The sequence below is a fragment of the Oncorhynchus kisutch genome, linkage group LG26 (assembly GCF_002021735.2).
Source record: "Oncorhynchus kisutch isolate 150728-3 linkage group LG26, Okis_V2, whole genome shotgun sequence".
NCBI lineage: Eukaryota > Metazoa > Chordata > Actinopteri > Salmoniformes > Salmonidae > Oncorhynchus > Oncorhynchus kisutch.
The window spans coordinates 28,765,667-28,786,656 of NC_034199.2; the positions used below are offsets into that span (position 1 = coordinate 28,765,667).

At 44.2% G+C, this 20,990-nt stretch overlaps 1 protein-coding gene across 1 annotated transcript; it reads left to right on the forward strand.

The window, feature by feature from the left end:
* The first annotated feature begins 2,498 nt into the window (after window positions 1–2,498).
* Window positions 2,499–4,116, forward strand: LOC109877795 (BTB/POZ domain-containing protein KCTD4). Its single transcript, XM_020470004.2, has one exon. It carries the CDS (start codon window positions 2,531–2,533, stop codon window positions 3,422–3,424), a length of 894 nt encoding a protein of 297 aa, XP_020325593.1. The 5' UTR covers window positions 2,499–2,530; the 3' UTR covers window positions 3,425–4,116.
* Window positions 4,117–20,990: the final 16,874 nt, after the last annotated feature.

Below are 20,990 nucleotides of genomic sequence, written 5' to 3' on the forward strand. Positions count from 1 at the left end.
AGCGATCTCTCTGTAAATACGCTATCTATAAATTATTTCACATGAAGGGGTTTAGCAAACATCAGAGCGTGTTTGAAATAGAGAGAACCCATGTGACTGAGAGTTTGAACCCAGGTTGTCTGTACATTACTAAACAGTGTTAGCCTGCTGAACTAAAGCCTAGTAGGCATTAGCTTGGGGAGATTAATGCAAGGCTACAGGTCTCAGGCAAGGCTACCTTACCACCTCTGCCTCACACACACACACCACATCTATGTTCCTCAAGTCTACAGGTCTCAGGCAAGGCTACCTTACCACCTCCGCTACACACACACACACACCTCATACACCACATCTATGTTCCTCAAGGCTACTGTTGCTATGCGAGCTTCACTGCAGTTTGTGTTACAGCTCTGTCTTGGCCAGTAACATTATGAATAATTCAATATCTTTAATGAAAAGAGACAAAGTGATTTTACTGATGGGAATAGACAATACCGTTCTCAGTACTTTCTGAGGGAAAAAAAGACAAATAAATGAAATAGATTCCGACATGAAGTTGAACAATTATCCAGAGTAACAATGGTGTGGAAGGGCTGGGAAGGAAAGCAGTTCATCCACCCACCCACCATCTCTTCTCTGCTGTTCTTTCATTCGCTGTTCCACTGTCTCATTTGCAATTCTAATACAAGGATGATTCCACTAATCATATTATGATTAAAAAGCACCACGGTACGGTAGCGCCGCCTCGTTGATCGCCGACGTGCCACTCAGACGTCACCATGGTGAGCTGTCGCACCGGAAATGAATTGAACGGAAAGGGTTGTCAGACTGTCACACTGATTGTCCACAGGTACGTTCATTGAAGGGGATGGGTGAATGGAAGTCGGGCCTCCACTTCTGGAGATAAGACATAGGGGATATTCTATTTGATAGGTTGTGTCACTGTCAAGGCTGTGTGGGAATGTTCTACACCTGGATTCTGGGGTGATTGCTTGGTTTAATTACAATTTTAACACCAGCATACACACACCAAAGCTTTCTGTATAACTGTGGACAACACCAGGCCAGCTCCATCAAACAGACTTCACACTGAGAGAAAAAACAACTTAATTACACATCTCACTGTTTACTATAATGACACTTCTGTATGCTAAATGTATGCTAAATGTATGCTAAAGGGAGAGAAGGGGGGGGGGGGGTTGAGAAACATCACTGTCTGTCTGTGACAGCCCATCACCTGCAGGACACTCTCTCACCTCTGGGAGCAAAACTGTCAAACACACACGTCACTATTTGTTACAATAAGTGTCAGGCGAAGACATCGTCCAGACAGTCTACATGGTCAGCCCATGTAGAAAGAAATATTGTGCTGTATTATACAGTATTGATTTAAGCTCCTTGCGCCATGTTCTGGAGGCTAACAATATGAGTCTATGACTCACCATAATAATACACAAGGCCTTTATACACATCACAAGCCTCTCTTCCTTATAGAGCAGTAAGAGACATTACCCTCAGTTTAGACCTAATTACCTTCCAGTCAACTCCCGAGGCTGTGGGTGGATACAGGAAGATGTGGACTAATCAAAGACCCTGCAGGCTCAGACCCTGCCTGCATTCACCAGTAGTTAGGCGCATACACACACACACGTCTCGGAGGGGTTTACTCTTAGGGAGATCTTAACCAACTGCATGCAATCTTTGAGAGAAATCAGGCATTTGTGTAAATACACTCTCATTTACATAAATACCCACAATCTGCCCACTTATCCCTATCTCTCTATCACACTGCCAGTGAATGTGCCTACCATGCTGCCAGTGAATGCCCACCAAGCTGCCAGTAAATGCCACCCTGGACAAAGCTGTAAACATGGTTTGAAGCACACTGCAGAAAGTCTCTACAGCAGAGATACTTACACAACTACAGTCTATCTACACCAACAGGTTCCTAGGATGGGGTTGGGGAGAGAGGTTCCCTGCCACGACAACCTCCTGTGTCTGTGTGTGTGCATATAGGGTGTGTGTGTGTGTGTGTGTGTGTGTGTGTGTGTGTGTGTGTGTGTGTGTGTGTGTGTGTGTTCAGGGTCCTCCTGTTGTCTCACGTGGGGAAGCACAGCTGGGGAGCTTTTTCATCAGCGAGAAAAGAGGGCTAATTACTAAGATTGGGAGAGAGAGAGAGATGGGTAGAGAGAGAAATAGAAGAAAGAGGGAGGCTGGAGGAGAATGAGAAAGGGGGAACGAGAGAAGATGACGAGAGAAAGGGGACAAGACAAAGGGGAAAGAAAAGAGGGGGTGTAGAAAGTAAGGAGAGAGCGGTAAAGGAGAGCACCTGCCACCCTTTCTACTCATCGCTTTCTCTCCCTCTCCAATGCACACACACTCCCTCTCCTCCCACCCTGTGACAGAGGGTGGCCCCCCTCTTCCTCCAGCAGAGATGCAGAGAGAGAGAGAAATAGAGAGAGGTAAAAGGGAGGGAGGGATGTAAGAGGGAGGAGAGAAAGGGAGAGGCAGACTCATTCTGCTACCAGTGCGCTCTGCGCTCCTCTCTATGCCAGTACCTCTCCGAGTGGCTCCCACACACACACTCACTTTTTACTGCACGCTACACACACTTATCCTGAGGACCGCAGACACAGACACAGACACTGTGAGGTTGTTGAGCGGGAGCGGCATGGAATGGAACCTCAGAAGGATGGACAGTGAACTGAGACAGATCAACTCGGACCTGCTGCAGCCCAGTAAGAGCATCAAGAAGCCCTCGTCAGGCACCATCACCCTCAACGTGGGGGGCTTTCTGTATGCCGCGCACCGCACCACCCTCAGCCGCCACCAGGGGTCGGTGTTGGAGGAGCTGGCCAGCGGCAAAAAGACCGTCCAGCACACTGACTCCATGGGCAACCCCTTCATCGACCGTGACGGCCCTGTGTTCCGACACATCCTCAACTTCTTGCGGACCGGAGACCTGCAGCTACCCGACGATTTCCGAGAGGCAGGCCTTCTGAGACGGGAAGCAGAGTTCTACCGCCTCAGTGGATTGGTGGAGGCAATTTTGGAGTGGGAGGAGCTGCGGGCGGTACAGCGGGAGCCCGCCTTCCTGGAGGTGACTGACGAGAGGTCACAGGGCTTCAAGGTGTACTGTAGTGACCCCAGTTTCATTGACAAGGTCAAAGGTCGCCTGGTTCAGATCTCAAAGAGCCGTCTGGACGGCTTCCCGGAGGAGTTTGAAGTGTCGTCCAACGTGATCCAGTTCCGCCACTTCATCAAGTCAGAACCGGGCTCCAGGCTGGTGCTGAAGCAGGACAGTACCTTCGTGTGTACTCTGGAGTGTCTGAAGCTAGAGACGGTGATGCTGGCTCTGAAGGCTGGCTTCTCTATCATCACCTCTCTGGACAGCAGCAAGGGATCTGTGGTGGCCGCAGAGGCACTGCACTTTGTCAAGTAAGAGAGGGAAGAGAGAGGGGAAGAGGGAAAGATGGGGGAGAGGGATCTGGGAGAGAATGGACAGGGAGGTGGAAAGAGAAGGGAAGAGAATGGGGCAGGTAACAGGCAGGTAGAGAGGGGAACTAGAGGGAGGAGAAAGGTGTCTGATTCCAGATTGACCCCTAGCCCCTGGGCTGGAACTGCTGCAGGACAGAACACACACTCTCAGAGGAAGAGTCTCCTACTGGATTGCATCAAGCTGCTTTTTCCATCCTGTCTGCTCCACCTTCAAACCAGCCTTTGTGTGCACAGTGAGGTATTACAGTGTGTGTGTTCAGTTGCTGTGGTCTAATATTTAGTTGTGTGACCAAGCCTTTTTCTGGATCCTGGGGGGAGTGGTAGAGTGGAAGAATGTACTGACTGACCTACTGACGGTTGCTGATTATTGGACGAAAACAATTGTTTAATTCCAGAAACTTCTCACACATAGCCTGACTGGATGAGAGGTGTGCTTTGCAGAAAATATACACGTAGGGTTTAGACCCAAGGGTTCAAATCTAGCATGATGCATGTGCAGTGAAGATTTTCAAATCAGAAACCAACTTTGTGATTGTTTGATCACCTGTGCTGTGAGTGAGTAAGTGACAATGTGTTCATTTGGATATGTGAATGTTTTGTTTTACACACAATAAAAGTAATGAATATTGTCAGTCATTACATGATTATCTTGTTAAATATTACAGACATATAGCATCTGGAAATTGGTTTGGAATATTTCTTCCACAACACATGGAATTTGTGTTTATTCTATTATATAGTACAAGGGACTTGGAAATCCAGTGCATTCAAAAAGTATTCAGACCCCTTCCTCTTTCCACATTGTGTTACGCTGCAGCCTTAATCTAAAATTGCTTAAATGAATTGTTTTCCTCATCAATCTACACATAACACACCATAATGACAAAGCGAAAACAGGCTTTTAGAAATGTTGTACAACTGAAATACCTTATTTACAAAAGTATTCAGATACTTTGCTATGATACTCAAAATTGAGCTCAGGTGCATCCTATTTCCATTGATCATCCTTGAGATGTTTCTACAACTGGTTGGAGTCCACCTGTGGTAAATTCAATTGATTGGATATGATTTGGAAAGGCACACACCTGTTTCTATAAGGTCTCACAGTTGACAGTGCATGTCAGAGCAAAAACCAAGCAATCGAAGGAATTGTCCGTAGAGCTCAGAGACAGGATTGTGTCGAGGCACAGATCTGGGGAAGGGTACCAAACAATGTTTGCAGCATTAAAGGTCCCCAGGAACACAGTGGCCTCCATCATTCTTAAATAAAGTAAGTTTGGAACCACCCTGACTCTTCCTAGAGCTGGCCCCCCTGTCACGTTCACTGTCTTCAAACTCCCTGTCATAAATGAGCCAAGGTGCAGCGTGAATATAGTTCCACATCTTTAATAAAGTGAAACCTTCACAAAAAACAGGTAAACAGAAACCGAACGTGACGCAACAGTGGCGCACACACAGAAAATAAATAATTACCCACAAACACAGGCGGGAAAAAGGCTGCCTAAGTATGATTCCCAATCAGAGACAACGATAGACAGCTGCCTCTGATTGGGTACCATATCCGGCCAACAAAGAAACAGACAAACTAGAATGCCCACTGAAATCACACCCTGACCTAACCAAATAGAGAAATAAAAAGGATCTAAGGTCAGGGCGTGACACCCCCTGCCAAACTGAGCAATCGGGGGAGAAGGGCCTTGGTCAGGGAGGTGACCAAGAACCCGATGGTCACTCTAATAGATCTCCAAAGTTCCTCTGTGGAGATGGGAGAACCTTCCAGAAGGACAACCATGTCTGCAGCACTCAGGCCTTTCTGGAGAGACCTAGTAATAGCTGTGCAGCGACTCTCCCCATCCAACCTGACAGAGTTTGAGAGGATCTGCAGAGAAGAATGGGAGAAACTCCTCAAATACAGGTGTACCAAGCTTGTAGCGTGATACCCCAGAAGACTCTAGGCTGTCATCGCTGCCACAGGCGCCACAGGCACATACTTACTGAATGTGAAATTTCCGTTTTTTTTAAATTAAATTTGCAAAAAATTCTAAAAACCTGTTTTTGCTTTGTCATTATGGGGCATTTTATGTAGATTGGTGAGGGAAAAAAACTATTTAAAATCAGTTTTAGAATAAGGCTGTAATGTAACAAAACGTGAAAAAAGTCAAGAGGTCTGAATACTTTCCGAATGGACTGTGTTTATTTGCATCAATATTATGACAGCTCATTAAGGCAGAAAGATTTTACCATATGGATTTAATAGAACAGACATATAACTAATGCTGTAGACTTAGAACTATAATAGAGTGAACTACTAACTGTAATGTAAGCTTACTGTATTGGAAAATGCATCAGCGCCCAACAACCCAGCGCAGTTACTTCCAGCCAAACCCTCAACAGACAGGTTATTACGTCATGTCAAAAACAATGCATTTTTGTAAGAATCTGAATTTAATCAGAATTCCTATATTAATCTCAGACTCTCGTATCCCATTTCATGATTTTTATAATCTAACATTTCTTATTGGAAGTGATCACTGGTGAGAAAGATCAGTGACTGACAGTTGTGCTGGTGTGTCTTCTACTCCCCAGAGTTTGGAGACTGGTGATATTTAAAGAAGTGGGTCAGAAAGGCAATTCAATAAATGCTGCTCTCTTCCCTCAAGGTGGACCTCTTTTTAAATTCATGTCTCAATGTTTTACATTTGTAGTACTATCAATTACTTCACTTTCAATTTGGGCCATGTCTACATTTGACAACAAGACTAAACATATTGAATATTTAATTGTATAATTTTCCAAAACTCTGCAAAAGGGGTTGTTGTTGATCAGTATGTACACACAGTATTCTATTACATTGTTGTACAGAGCACAAGTGGTAGAGTATAATATGGTGTGTCTCTGCCTAACCAGACACATTCCCTTTAGTTTGGACTTAGAGTTAGGCTACTTGGTATTCCCCTGCCTCCCAGTGCTAATTGCTTTACCATCTTGTAATTAATCTCTGCCAGAACCCTTCTGACACAAGGAAACAGATGGTGCGAGACTAGAACATTAGGAACTAAAATAAGTTAACTCAGTCTGTGCTTGAAAAACAGTAGCTGTAGTGTTTAACACATATGGAGTCGCCCACCTCGATTCAGCCTGTGTCTCAAACACCCCAAAAACCATCTGTTGCAGCCAGGGCTCGAAATTAACATGAGTCATTGGTAGCATTGGTGCTCCCAATTCTTTTAAAGTTAGAAGCACAAGAAAGTCTAGGAGCGCCAGATATATTATAGGATTCTAGCTTCTTTTGAAGCACATGTTGTGCTCTAGAATCTAATATTTAACCCTGTAAAAACATTTGTTTATTATAAAAAGCTAAAATATTGATACAAAAACAGTGGTTTCCACTAATGCAATGCTGCTGATTGTTGGGAACCACCAAGACTCTTCCTAGAGCTGGCCGCCCGGCCAAACTGAGCAATCAGGGGGGAAAGGGCCTTGGTCAGGGAGGTGACCAACAACCTGATGGTCACCCTGACAGAGCTCCAGACTTTCTCTGTGGAGTTGGGAGAACCTTCCAGAAGGACAACCATCTCTGCAGCACTCCACCAATCAGGCCTTTATGGTTGAGTGGCAAGACGGAAGCCACTCCTCAGTAAAAATGACAAATGATAGTCCGCTTGGAGTTTGCCAAAAGGCACCTAAAGGACTCTCAGACCAAACTCTGGTCTGATGAAATCAAGATCGAACTCTTTGGCCTGAATGCCAAGCATCACGTCTGGAGGAAACCTGGCACCAACCCTACGGTGAAGCATGGTGGTGGTAGAATCATGCTGTGGGGATGTTTGTCAGCGGCAGGGACTGGGAAACTAGTCAGGATTGAAAGAAAATGAACGGAGCAAAATACAGAGACATCCTTAAGGAAAACCTGCTCCAGAGCGCTCAGGACCTCAGACTGGGGTGAAGGTTCACCTTCCAACAGGACAACAACCATAAGCACACAGCCAAGACAATGCCGAATTGGCTTCGGGACAAGTCTCAATGTTGTTGATTGTCCCAGGCAGAGCTCGGACTTGAACCCGATCTAACATCTCTAGAGAGACCTGAAAATAGCTTTGCAGTGAAACTCCCCATCCAACCTGACAGAGCTTGAGAGGATCTGCAGAGAAGAATGGGAGAAACTCCCCAAATACAGGTTTGCCAAGCTTTCAGCGTCATACCCAAGAAGACTCAAGGATGTAATCAATGTCAAAGGTGCTCTAACAAAGTACTGAGTAAAAGGGTCTGAATACTTATGTGAATGTGAAATTGTTTAATCTTTAATACATTTGCAAAAATGTAATACATTTTAGAATAAGGCTGTAAAGTAACAGAATTAAGAAATAGTCAAGGGGTCTGAATACTTTCTGAATGCACTGTAGATCCACAAAATGACAGATCAGTCTATGAACTCTGTTTGTGGCCTCACTCTCCCTCCTCCTGTCTGTCCATGGATAGCAACATGGCTGCCTCTCTCTTGTATGAAGGTAATACATGCAATACATCATCTAGACCAGGGATGGGCGCTGAACACGGAACGAGAGAGTGATCAGAAACAAAAAAAAATATATATAAAAATATTAGCCTACCTGTTTAATTTGGATCCCGCGATGCAGTTGGCCTCAGTTGCTGGGACCACTACCATCTGTCCCGGGATACTGCCGAACCGCAAAGTCTGAAGAGCTGCTGCTTGGCAAAGCAGCTACCCTAGCTGCTCACTATCACACTAGCCAGGCTTCCATGATAGTTTGAACACTACATGTGAAGCAGTTAGCCCTTGTGACTGGCACTACATATAGTTCCAGGCTTCTGGCTGTTTAAAATCTTGCTGTTTATATCCCTGCAGTTTCAATCGACCCTTCGATTTGTGCTGGCTGGAACTGCATGGAGTACCAGCATTAGCCTATGTTGCTACCATCATGCTGCCCAAAGTTAAAGAAGGTTGGAGTAATGGGGATCACAGGTGCGTGATCTTTTAAATCAACAACAAGATGTCTACAAGCAATTGCTACAGCAATTGGAAAATAGCTTCAAGAGCTTTGTCCAAATACTTGTGGACTCAACTAACAAAATAATGGACGATCTGACCAGAGAGGTCCAGGACCTTAAGAACAGATTGCAGTTATCCCAGGGAGAGGTGGATGTCATGAAAGAGACTTCCAGCAAGATGACAACCAACTGTAAGTCCACGCGAGATGACATGAGCACTGTCTGTGAATTATTATTACAGATGACTGGAAAAACAGAATATCTAGGAGGGACAATCCAGGAGGAATAACATTGTTGTGGATGGCATACCAGAGAGTTTACATGAGACCTGGACGGAATCTGAGGAGAAAGTGAGAAAAATGTTCAAGGAAAAGCTCAAGGTCAGGGAAACCTGTAATGAGCCCAAGTGACAGACCCAGGGCAATAGTGGTCAAGTTCCTAAGGTTCAAGGACAAGATTGCTGTTCTGGAGAGAGCCATCTTCCTAAATGAGGACTTCTCTGAAGCTGTGCGCCTGAGGCGGAAAGAACTTAGCCCAGCAATGAAAACCTCCAGAGAGCGTGGGGACATTGCTTACATCCTCAACGACAAGCTCATTGCCCGCCTTCCCTCTCAAAACCCTAGGAGGAGTGAGAGAGCCGAGCTTTTGGGTCAGTATCTTCAGACCAACATCACACACACACACACACACACACACGCCAACCGACATTCACAAGCACCTGATTGATTGACTATAAGCTAAACATTTTTTTTTTTTTTTGTAATAGCCATATGTCTGTCCATCTCCAGTAAGCTACCCAGGAAAGGGCTAAGAATAGCCCATATTATAATACTGTATATAACCTTAGAAATAAGGTTAATGAAATCAATAACTTGCTAACATCGGATAACATTCATATACTGGCTATCTCTGTAACAATAGCATTACAAGGATATAACATTTACAGAAAAGACAGGAATGCCTATGGGGGAGGTGTTACGGTACTGTATATGTTCAGATATATAGTCATAGTCCTGTAAAGCTTAGAGAGGATCTTATGTCAAATGTTGTTGAAGTGTTGCAGTTTCAAGTTCACCTGCCTCATCTAAAGCCTCTTCTTCTGGGTTGCTGCTATAGGCCACCAAGTGCGAACGGTCAGCATTTGGATAATATGAGTGCAATGCTTGATAGTGTGTGTGTGTGATGTTAACCGAGGTCTATTCTCTGGGTGAACAAAACATTTATTGACTGCATAGCAACTAGCTGTCATCTCAAGAGGAAGTGTCTAACTGTGCCGAATACCTGTAATATGAACCAAATTATTACTCAACCAACTAGAGTGCATAGCAACAGTGTTGGATCTGTGACATTCACTTGTTTTGATTATATTGTGGCAAAGGGGGCTGAGTGATAAATGGCAGATATGTGAGGGCAGAACTAATAAACGGCTCCGTCCTCCCACTAAAATGTCCACCCTGACAAGAACTTACAGATCACAAAATGGTCGATCGCCGATCAACCGGGGGTTGAGCCCCCCCCCCAAACCCTATTATCTGTTACAATTGTAATAGACCAGGACATATTGCGGCATGCTGCCCTATTAAAGAAGAGCCAATGCAATGTAACCTCTGTGAAAAAGAAGAATGCGCATTCATGGGGATACCCGCCCATACCCCACAGCCTTAGTGAGCATACAAACGGAGGACGGGTTGCTGGATTATGATGTCGGCGTGGTCCCGAAGATGCCGTATGATGTAATACTGGGTAGATACTTTCATAACTTTGCGAGGTTAGGCAAGAAGAACGGTATGTTTGAAGAGTCAACACCCCTTACCAAGCAGGAAGTAGCATGTAGCCTTCAACCAAAGCGAAAAGAGGAGAAAAGAGGATTCCCAGGGGCCAACCTCACAGGTGCAAGTCAGGGAGGATGAGAAAGAAGGGGCAGACCACATCAATAACTAGCAGCCCGGTACTAGTGGGGACGGGGTCGATCGGGATCCAGAAGCCTCAGAGTGCGACTATCTAGAACCAACAGACTTGGCATGGTCCCTGACACATTTTGGGATGGCCCAGACCCAGGATCAAACCTTGCAGCAAGCCAGAGCAGATGTGCAGGTCATAGATGGTACCCCCATAATGATAGGACGATGCTTAATAGTTCCCTCCACTTAATCATGAAAAAAAGGTTTGGTGTACAGAGCCTCAAAAATAGGGGTTGACGTGGTGGAACAGTTGTTTGTCCCCACCCGGTATCGGAGAACAGTACTGGACCTAGCTCATGGGCATATTCTGGGGGGACACCTTGGTATCGATAAAACCTGACACTGGAGTGTGAGGAGGGTTTACTGGCCAGAAATTCAGAGTGAGGTGGCTTGACATTGTGGAGAGTGCCCCGACATTTTGGAGAGTGCCCCGAGTGCCAGTTAACGGCTCCCAGACCAGCTGTTAGAAACCTGTTAGTGCCACTTCCCATAATCAAAATGCCATTTGAGTGGATAGCAATGGATATAGTGGGCCCACTACCTAAATCCGCCAGAGGGCACCAATACATTCTGGTCATCCTAGATTATGCCACTCGCTACCCAGAAGCCATTCCCCTTTGGACGATGGCTTCCAAAAATATCGCCAAGGAATTAGTGCTCATGTTCACCAGGGTAGGGATTCCAAAGGAGATCCTTACTGACCAGGGGACCCCCTTCATGTCCCGCCTTAAGGCAGACCTTTGTAAGTTGTGGCAGGTGAAGCAGTTGATGACATCGGTTTAGCATCCTCAGACGGACGGCCTGGGTCAGAGATTCAATCACACCCTGAAGTCAATGCTCAGGAAGGTAATCGATAAGGATGGGAAAAACTGGGATTGCATGTTACCGTATCTGATGTCTGCCATTAGAGAGAGGTTCCCCAAGCCCCAAGGTTTTCACCCTTTGAGCTGGTATATGGGAGGCACCCCCGGGAAATCTTAGACGTCGCCCGGGAAACCTTGGAGAACCAATCCACCCCTTTAGTGTTATAGAGCATGTCATTGCAATGCAAGACAGGATAGCCACAGTCACGCCCATCGTCAGAGAGCACGAGGCAAGCACAAGAGCACCAGTTGCACACTTATAATCTGCAGGCTACCCTGAGGGAATTTCAACTGGGAGATAAGGTGTTAATTTACACTCTACCGTGGGGACCAGCACTACTAGCCACATGAAAAGGACGTATGAAGTACTGGAGAGAATAGGAGAGGTTAATTATCGAATCCGACAGCCAGGTCGTCAGCCCCCGGAACAGATCTATCACATTAACCTGTTAAAAGCATGGAGAGAGAACGAGAGAGACACTAATTGTCAAGTGCTCCACGCCCACTCAGGAGGCAGCCGAAGTGCATGTTTCACCTACTCTGTCCCCAGCACCAGTACAGGAAGTAAAGATGCAGAAAAACAGAGATGTGTTTTCAGGGATACCAGGCCAAATTGAGGTTACGGCTCATGATATTGTTTCCCTACCAGGGAGAAAAGTGAGCATGAGGCCATATTGAGTACCCGAGGCTCGACGAGCCGCGATTACAGCAGAGTCTGAGAAAATGTTGGCAGATGGAGTAGTCGAAGAGTCACATAGTGAGTGGTTCAGCCCAATTGTGATGGTCTCCAAACCCGATCGGTCTTTGCGGTTTTGTAAAGATTTTCGGAAAGGTAAATGAAATCTCCAAGTTTGATGCCTATCCCATGCCCCGAGTATATGAATAGTTGTAGAAAATTGGTAAAGCTCGGTACATTATGACCCTGGACCCAGCCAAACGTTACTGGCAAATTCCTCTGAGCCCCAGAGCCAACGAAAAGACAGCATTTGCAACCCCTGACGGTTTGCTTCAATACACTGTCATGCCATTGAGCTTACACGGGGGACCCAGCCACCTTTCAACGGCTAATGGACCAGGTCCTAAAACCGCAGCGAGCTTACTCCACAGACTATTTAAATGACGTGTGGTTCTACAGCCCAAATTGGGAATCCCACTTACCCCTGGTACAGGCAGTGCTAGACACCCTTAGGAAGGCAAGGCTCATGGCGAACCCTGCCAAGTGTTACGTGGGGTTAGAGGAAACCGATTATCTGGGATACACCGTGGGAAGAGGGTTAATCAAACCCCAATTTAAGAAGGTGGAGGCAATTAGAGGATGGCCGAAACCAGTAAATAAGAAGCAGGTTCGAGACTTCCTAGGGTTGACCGGTTACTACCGGAAGGTCATCCCAAGTTATAGCACAGTGGTCGCCTCACTCACCGACATGACTAGAGTCAGAGGGCCAAACATGGAAAAATGGGATGAAAAGGCCACCAAAACATTTAGAACATTACAGGAGGCTCTCTGCTGTAATCCAGTGCTGGTGGTACCAGATTTGAACGCAAGTCATTGTTCAGACGGATGCTTCAAAGGTTGGCTTGGGAGCCGAGATGTAGAAGGGGTGGAACACCCCATCCTGTTTTTTAAGCAGGTACCGAACAAGACCCACTACTCAGTCGTTGAGAAAGAGGCGTTGGCAGTAAAGTGGGCTCTAGAAAGCATGAAATACTCATCAGTGAGATGTGTGGCAAAGAAGGGGACCGAGTGATAAATGGAAGATATGTGAGGGCAAAACTAACAAATGGGCTCTGTCCTCTCACTAAAATGGCCACCCCGACAAGAACTACAGATCACAAAATGTCAGACTGCCAAACTACAATCCCCAGAGGCAAGGGGAACACTCGGAATGTGACCCACAGATAAGGGGCCAGGACAAACCAGGAAGAGAGAGAGAAAGGGGCTGGGGTCTGTGAACCATAGCGAAAGAGACAATATATATCGGCTGGATTTACAGTGTTACCTGTTGGTGTTTGGACCCGGACCTACCGAGAACCTGAGTCGTGTACCGAACCCTGCTATCCTTGATCATGACAGAGAAACCACCATACAGGTCCTGTTTGAAATAACTCTCATTCTGGGGTGATTTTGGTGACAGTCTCCAGATTAATTTGTGACAAACTCTCCTAACCTTGAAGAGGTCACAATATCTTCACTAATGCTGCAGAGAATCACTCCATTGTAGCAATAACAAGGAAAGCCAAAGTGCCAAAGGTTGGGCCTAAAGCAATTTAGAAGAGATCGTACAAAATGTTGTTTTCTCATGACTCTTTTGTTGAAGAATATGTGTGTTGATCTGATGTGTATGAGGATGTTAATCCAGATGCAGCATTGGTAGTATTTGTGAAATTATTAATGCCAATTGTTGAAAACTATGCACCTGTTTTGAAATTAACTGATAACTGTTCGGATTGATGATAAATTAACAAATGGTATGGTTCAAAGAAATTATGCAAAAGAGGTGCCAACAAGTCAGGCTGTTCAGCTGATTGGTTGACATACTGTACATTGAGAAATGTTGTGACTAAACTTAACAAAAAGAAGAAACGATTACCAAACCAAGAAAATACATATACTTAACAAAAATATAAATGCAACTTGTAAAGTGTTTGTCCCATGTTTCATGAGCTGAAATAAAAGATCCCATAAATCTTCCACATGCACAAAAAGCTTATTTCTCTCAAATTCTGTGTAAAAATTTGTTAACAACCCTGTTACTGAGCATTTCTCCTTTGCCAAGATAATCCCTCCACCTAACAGGTGTGGCATATTAAGAAGATTAAACAAGCATGATCTTTACACAGGTGCACCGTGTGCTGGGGACAATAAAAAGGTAACGGTAAAATGTGCAGTTTTGTCACACAATGCCACGGATGTCTCAAGTTGAGGGAGCTGTTGCCAGAGAATTGAATGTTAATTTCTCTACCATAAGCCGCCTCATGTCGTTTTAGAGAATTTAGCAGTACTTCCAAACGGCCTCACAACCGCAGACCATGTGGAACCACGACAGCCCAGGACCTCCACATCTGTTCTTCACCTGCGGTATGGTCTGAAACGAGCCACCCAGACAGCTGATGAAACTGTGGGTTTGCACAACTGATGAATTTCTGCACAAACTGTCTCAGGGAAACTCATCTGCATGCTCGTCATCCTCACCAGCGTCTTAACCGACTTCAGTGGGAAAATGCTCACCTTTGATGGCCACTGGCATGCTGGAGAATTGTGCTCTTCCCGGATGAATCCCGGTTTCAACTATACCAGGCAGATGGCAGAGAGCGTATGGCGTTATGTGGGCGAGCCATTTCTGATGTCAACGTTGTGAACAGTGCCATGTGGCGGTGGGGTTATGGTATGGGCAGGCATAAGCTACGGACAACAAACACAATTGCATTTTAGCGATCGCAATTTGAGATACCGTGACGAGATCCTGAGGCCCATTGTCGTGTCATTCATCCGCCGCCATCACCTCACATTTCTGCATGATTATGCACGGCCCCATGTACACAATTTCTGAAGCTGAAAATGTCCCAGTTCATCCATGCTCTGGATTGACGTGTATGATAGTGTGTTCCAGTTCCCGCCAATGTCCAGCAACTTCGCACAGCCATTAAAGAGTGGGACACCATTCCAGAGGCCAGATTCAACAGCCTGATCAACTATGTGATGGAGATGTGTCACGCTGCATGTGGCAAATGTTGGTCACACCAGATACTGACTAGTTTTCTGATCCACGCCCCCATTTTTTTTAAGGTATCTTTGAAATTGTTGCATGTTGCGTTTTATATTTTTGTACAGTGTAAAACAATGGAAAGACTTGAGTAGCTTAAATTATATCATTAATTCACTGCCAGCTTTCATTGAAGTTGATGGATCATTTATAACAAAACCTTTTTTGCCAAAAGGCACCTAAAGGACTCTCACAAGTGGGCTGCCATGTTCCTTTTACTGAGGAGTGGCTTCCATCTGGCCACTTTACCATAAAAGGCCTGATTGGTGGAGTGCAGCAGAGATGATTGTCCTTCTGGAAGGTTCTCCCAACTCTAGAGCTCTGTCAGAGTGACCATCGGGTTCTTGGTCACCTCCCTGACCAAGGCCTTTCTCCCCCGATTGCTCAGTTTGGCCGGGCAGCCAGCTCTAGGAGGAGTCTTTGTGGTTCCAAACTCAAGAATGATTGAGGCCACCGTGTTCTTGGGGACCTTCAATGCTGCAGACATTTTTGGGTACCCTTCTCCAGATGTGTGCCTCGAAACAATACTGTCTCGGAGCTCTACGGACAATTCCTTCGACCTCATGTCTTGCACTGTCAACTGTGGGACTTTATATAGACAACTGTGTCCCTTTCCAAATCATGTCCAATCAATTGAATTTACCACAGGTGGACTACAATCAAGGATGATCAATGGAAATAGGATGCACTTGAGCTCAATTTTGAGTCTCATAGCAAAAGGTCTGAATACTTATGTAAAATATATATATTTTTATCATACATTTGCAAGAATTTCAACAACTTTTTTTGCTTTGTCATTATGGGGTACTGTGTATAGATTTGAGAAAATCATTTTAATCCATTTTAGAATAATGCTGAAATGTAACAAAATGTGGAAAAAGTCAAGGGCTCTGAATACTTTCCGAATGCACGTTAGGTTCAAATCTACCAGCCACTCAGAATTCTTACAAGCCAATACACTGTCATAATAACACCCCCCAAAAAAGACCACTTGATTGATACAAATCATGATATCATATTCTGCCATGTAAGCCTACTTTGCAGGTACCATTTAAATTGGAAACTTTTATGGGAAAGCCTTTAGAAATGACTGTTTGGGCATCGCTAACGGGTACAAAGGCATCCCCATGCCGCTACGTCTTCAGAAAGTTGCAAGAAATATAAATAACTGAATTCTTTAATATTCTTTACATGTAGGCTTTGGATTGAGCCAATCTGTGCTCGCTTTCTTTCTCTACAGCCCCCTACTCATGACTCACACACACACACAATCCCTCATGCACACACACACACATTCTTCTGGCGCAGGGCAAACATGAAGGTCCCGAAGCCAGCAGTGTGCTGCGGGAGACATCAAACCTGAGAGCTTTTTAATTGCAGATCAGACCCATCCATATTTGATGATACCACTGTGCCTATTAGCTTTTGGCTCAGACTGATGAATATCTAACCCACAGGTGGCAGGGAGAGAGAGATTAAGGGAGATGGATGGAGAGAGGGAGAGGAAAAAGTGGTGGGAGGAGAGCGAGAGAGAGAGGTGGGGGGTTAATCCAGAAAGAGAGAAGAACAGAGACAGAACACACTTAGCTTATTCAAAACAGAGGCTACTAGGGCTGTGGCGTTCATGACATTTTGTCAGCCGGTGATTGTCAAGCAAATAACTGCCGGTCTCACGGTAATTGACCGTTAATTAACAAAAACGTTTAGCATTTCCTGGCTTCCACGCATAGCCTACAAGTCACTGATGCAGACCTTTGGAACATCTACATTTTAAAAAGTATAATAAATCCATATTAATAGATCAGTTATTTATTTCAGGTCTAAATAAACATGATATGAAGAAAATGTACTCTATTTCAAAATAACAGAATAGGCTACTCTGAGTTGTCCTTGTTAGGCCCTGATCTGGCTATGCCATATGGCTGTGGGCTACAATAGTTAATTTAGCAGACAAGATTTGCTTAGAATTCTGTGGCAGTATTTACATTATTTCATAATATGACGAATACAATTGAGCTGAATAAAATGAAGGATATTTTCTCCAAACGATTTCAGAGGGAGTGCGTTCATGCAGCTATTCTGTGTTGAGCGGGTAACAAAGAAAGAGGCCCTCCTATATGCTTAATTTAGAGTTATTTATGCAACTTTAGTTGTGATAGCCCAACGTTTGTATGTTTTGATTTTTAATACATTCTAAGGCTGCATTTTGCGACACTAATGATGAGCTCTGCCTTGTTTCAGCCTGCACACACTTCATCAGTCCCTGCTTCACAATTTGACAAGCACTTGATAATATTCTCACAAGGCTTCGAATTTCATGGCGGCATCCTCCTTGTGTGGCTGTAATACCCCTAAAAAATCAGTGCCTTTTGCGGCCAAGTGGCCATTGTTCTGAATGTAATAATTGTAAATTCCCTTCTCTCGGCTGCCAATTGCCTTGCTCTGAAGCACCTCTCACTCACATTGCTTTCTCAGATATCTCAATTCTTATTAGCCACCAATACCCAGGGTCCTTCTCACAAGCATCTCAGCTCCGAAGTAGGCTACAAGTGAAGACAGACACGTTGGGGACTCAGCTGCTCGGCCCTTTTAAACTAATTCTGAGGCGCATATTGAAGAAGCTAGAACTGTCCACGCTTACTTTTCATCAGCCAACAAGATGAGTATGACTAACGAACCGCAATGCACTAGTCTGTCAATCTATCCCCCCATAGTACACTAGTTAACCTATTCTATTGGTCAGCTTGTCATTCTGTGAGAGAGAGAAATATTCCAAACATAGTCTGGGACAGTTGTGGGATGTGATAGATCCCAAATCAATACCACCACTCGCATCAAAAATCTTTTAAAAGCAATGAGGCTGACGCAATAGATCGAAACGTTTTGGCAATTTCTACACATTAAAAGCGTAGCAATGCGCACACGCCTAAGTAGGCTACAAGCACAAATGTTTCAAAAAACAATGAATCAGTGAGAAAACAAGGTTCTCAAAAGTGACTGCAATTGAGATTATGCATGTAATGCTTTTATTACAAAGGTGCATTTTTATGGTGAAAATTATTTCCCAAACTTGAAACTCATGTGTTGCCTATGTAGGCCAGTTAGGTTCTACACCCGTTGTAAAGCGGAATAATGTGCTTAATGTTAAGAAGTTATTTGACCACTTTAGTTGTGATACAACCCTTATAGGCCTATGGGCTAGGCTACATGAGGTGTGATACTAACCTTATCAAAACATATAGGCCTATGGGCTAGGCTACATGAGGTGTGATACTAACCTTATTAAAACATATAGGGCTATGGGCTAGGCTACATGAGGTGTGATACTAACCTTATCAAAACATATAGGCCTATGGGCTAGGCTACATGAGGTGTGATACTAACCTTATTAAAACATATAGGCCTATGGGCTAGGCTACATGAGGTGTGATACTAACCTTATTAAAACATATAGGCCTATGGGCTAGGCTACATGAGGTGTGATACTAACCTTATCAAAACATATAGTGCTATGTGCTATGCTACATGAGGTGTGATACTAACCTTATTAAAACATATAGGCCTATGGGCTAGGCTACATGAGGTGTGCGACTATGATTTTGAAAAAGTTGCAAAAAAAGGCATGCACTGTTTCTTGCCTTACTGCACGCTCTGGGGAAACAATTTGGCTGTGTGCTCATTCCACTTCCTCAACAAGCAACCCACCATGAAACACCCCTATCTGGAATTGTACCTCGGGTACGACCGATCTGTTGTGCAGAAGAGGAGGAAACTTGATAGTCTGTCCAGCGGAATCGGGATCAACAGGCAATTATAGTTACAGTATATGGGCATCATTCACAAGTGATTGCCTAATACATCATGCACAAGTGATAGGCTAATGTCACCCATCAGACTATGCTAATAATCTGATCTTAATCTGATCTTTACATCTACTAGATAAGATACACTATGCGTGAAATTAGTTTTGATTTAGAATGGACCACTGTCATGCACCTGTCTCGGAACAGGCAGGGGAAAAATACATGTAATCTACGCACTTAAATAGAAAATGGAGGACGCTTTTCCCATGGTTAATTTTCATGCCAGCCAGGTAGGCTATATTCAGACTGTAAATTGAAGCAATGTGCTTAATATTAGGAAAGTTGATATATACAGTGCCTTGCGAAAGTATTCGGCCCCCTTGAACTTTGCGACCTTTTGCCACATTTCAGGCTTCAAACATAAATATATAAAACTGTATTTTTTTGTGAAGAATCAAAAACAAGTGGGATACAATCATAAAGTGGAACGACATTTATTGGATATTTCAAACTTTTTTAATAAATCAAAAACTGAAAAATTGGGCGTGCAAAATTATTCAGCCCCTTTACTTTCAGTGCAGCAAACTCTCTCCAGAAGTTCAGTGAGGATCTCTGAATGATCCAATGTTGACCTAAATGACTAATGATAATAAATACAATCCACCTGTGTGTAATCAAGTCTCCGTATAAATGCACCTGCACTGTGATAGTCTCAGAGGTCCGTTAAAAGCGCAGAGAGCATCATGAAGAACAAGGAACACACCAGGCAGGTCCAAGATACTGTTGTGAAGAAGTTTAAAGCCGGATTTGGATACAAAAAGATTTCCCAAGCTTTAAACATCCCAAGGAGCACTGTGCAAGCGATAATATTGAAATGGAAGGAGTATCAGACCACTGCAAATCTACCAAGACCTGGCCGTCCCTCTAAACTTTCAGCTCATACAAGGAGAAGACTGATCAGAGATGTAGCCAAGAGGCCCATGATCACTCTGGATGAACTGCAGAGATCTACAGCTGAGGTGGGAGACTCTGTCCATAGGACAACAATCAGTCGTATATTGCACAAATCTGGCCTTTATGGAAGAGTGGCAAGAAGAAAGCCATTTCTTAAAGATATCCATAAAAAGTGTCGTTTAAAGTTTGCCACAAGCCACCTGGGAGACACACCAAACATGTGGAAGAAGGTGCTCTGGTCAGATGAAACCAAAATTGAACTTTTTGGCAACAATGCAAAACGTTATGTTTGGCGTAAAAGCAACACAGCTCACTACCCTGAACACACCATCCCCACTGTCAAATATGGTGGTGGCAGCATCATGGTTTGGGCCTGCTTTTCTTCAGCAGGGACAGGGAAGATGGTTAAAATTGATGGGAAGATGGATGAAGAAAACCTGATGGAGTCTGCAAAAGACCTGAGACTGGGACGGAGATTTGTCTTCCAACAAGACAATGATCCAAAACATAAAGCAAAATCTACAATGGAATGGTTCAAAAATAAACATATCCAGGTGTTAGAATGGCCAAGTCAAAGTCCAGACCTGAATCCAATCGAGAATCTGTGGAAAGAACTGAAAACTGCTGTTCACAAATGCTCTCCATCCAACCTCACTGAGCTCGAGCTGTTTTGCAAGGAGGAATGGGAAAAAATGTCAGTCTCTCAATGTGCAAAACTGATAGAGACATACCCCAAGCGACTTACAGCTGTAATCGCAGCAAAAGGTGGCGCTACAAAGTATTAACTTAATGGGGCTGAATAATTTTGCACGCCCAATTTTTCAGTTTTTGATTTGTTAAAAAAGTTTGAAATATCCAATAAATGTCATCCACTTCATGATTGTGTCCCACTTGTTGTTGATTCTTCACAAAAAAATACAGTTTTATATCTTTATGTTTGAAGCCTGAAATGTGGCAAAAGGTCGCAAAGTTCAAGGGGGCCGAATACTTTCGCAAGGCACTGTAAATATAGTAGGCCTAGCCTATAGAAAGCTGATGGGATCCACTCTTTTTAAGAGGCCACCAAAACTCTGTTTTCTCACGCAATAACATAGCCTATAGAAATGTTGAGCAACATGAGCTCATGGATTTTCTATTATATTTTCATTGATGAGT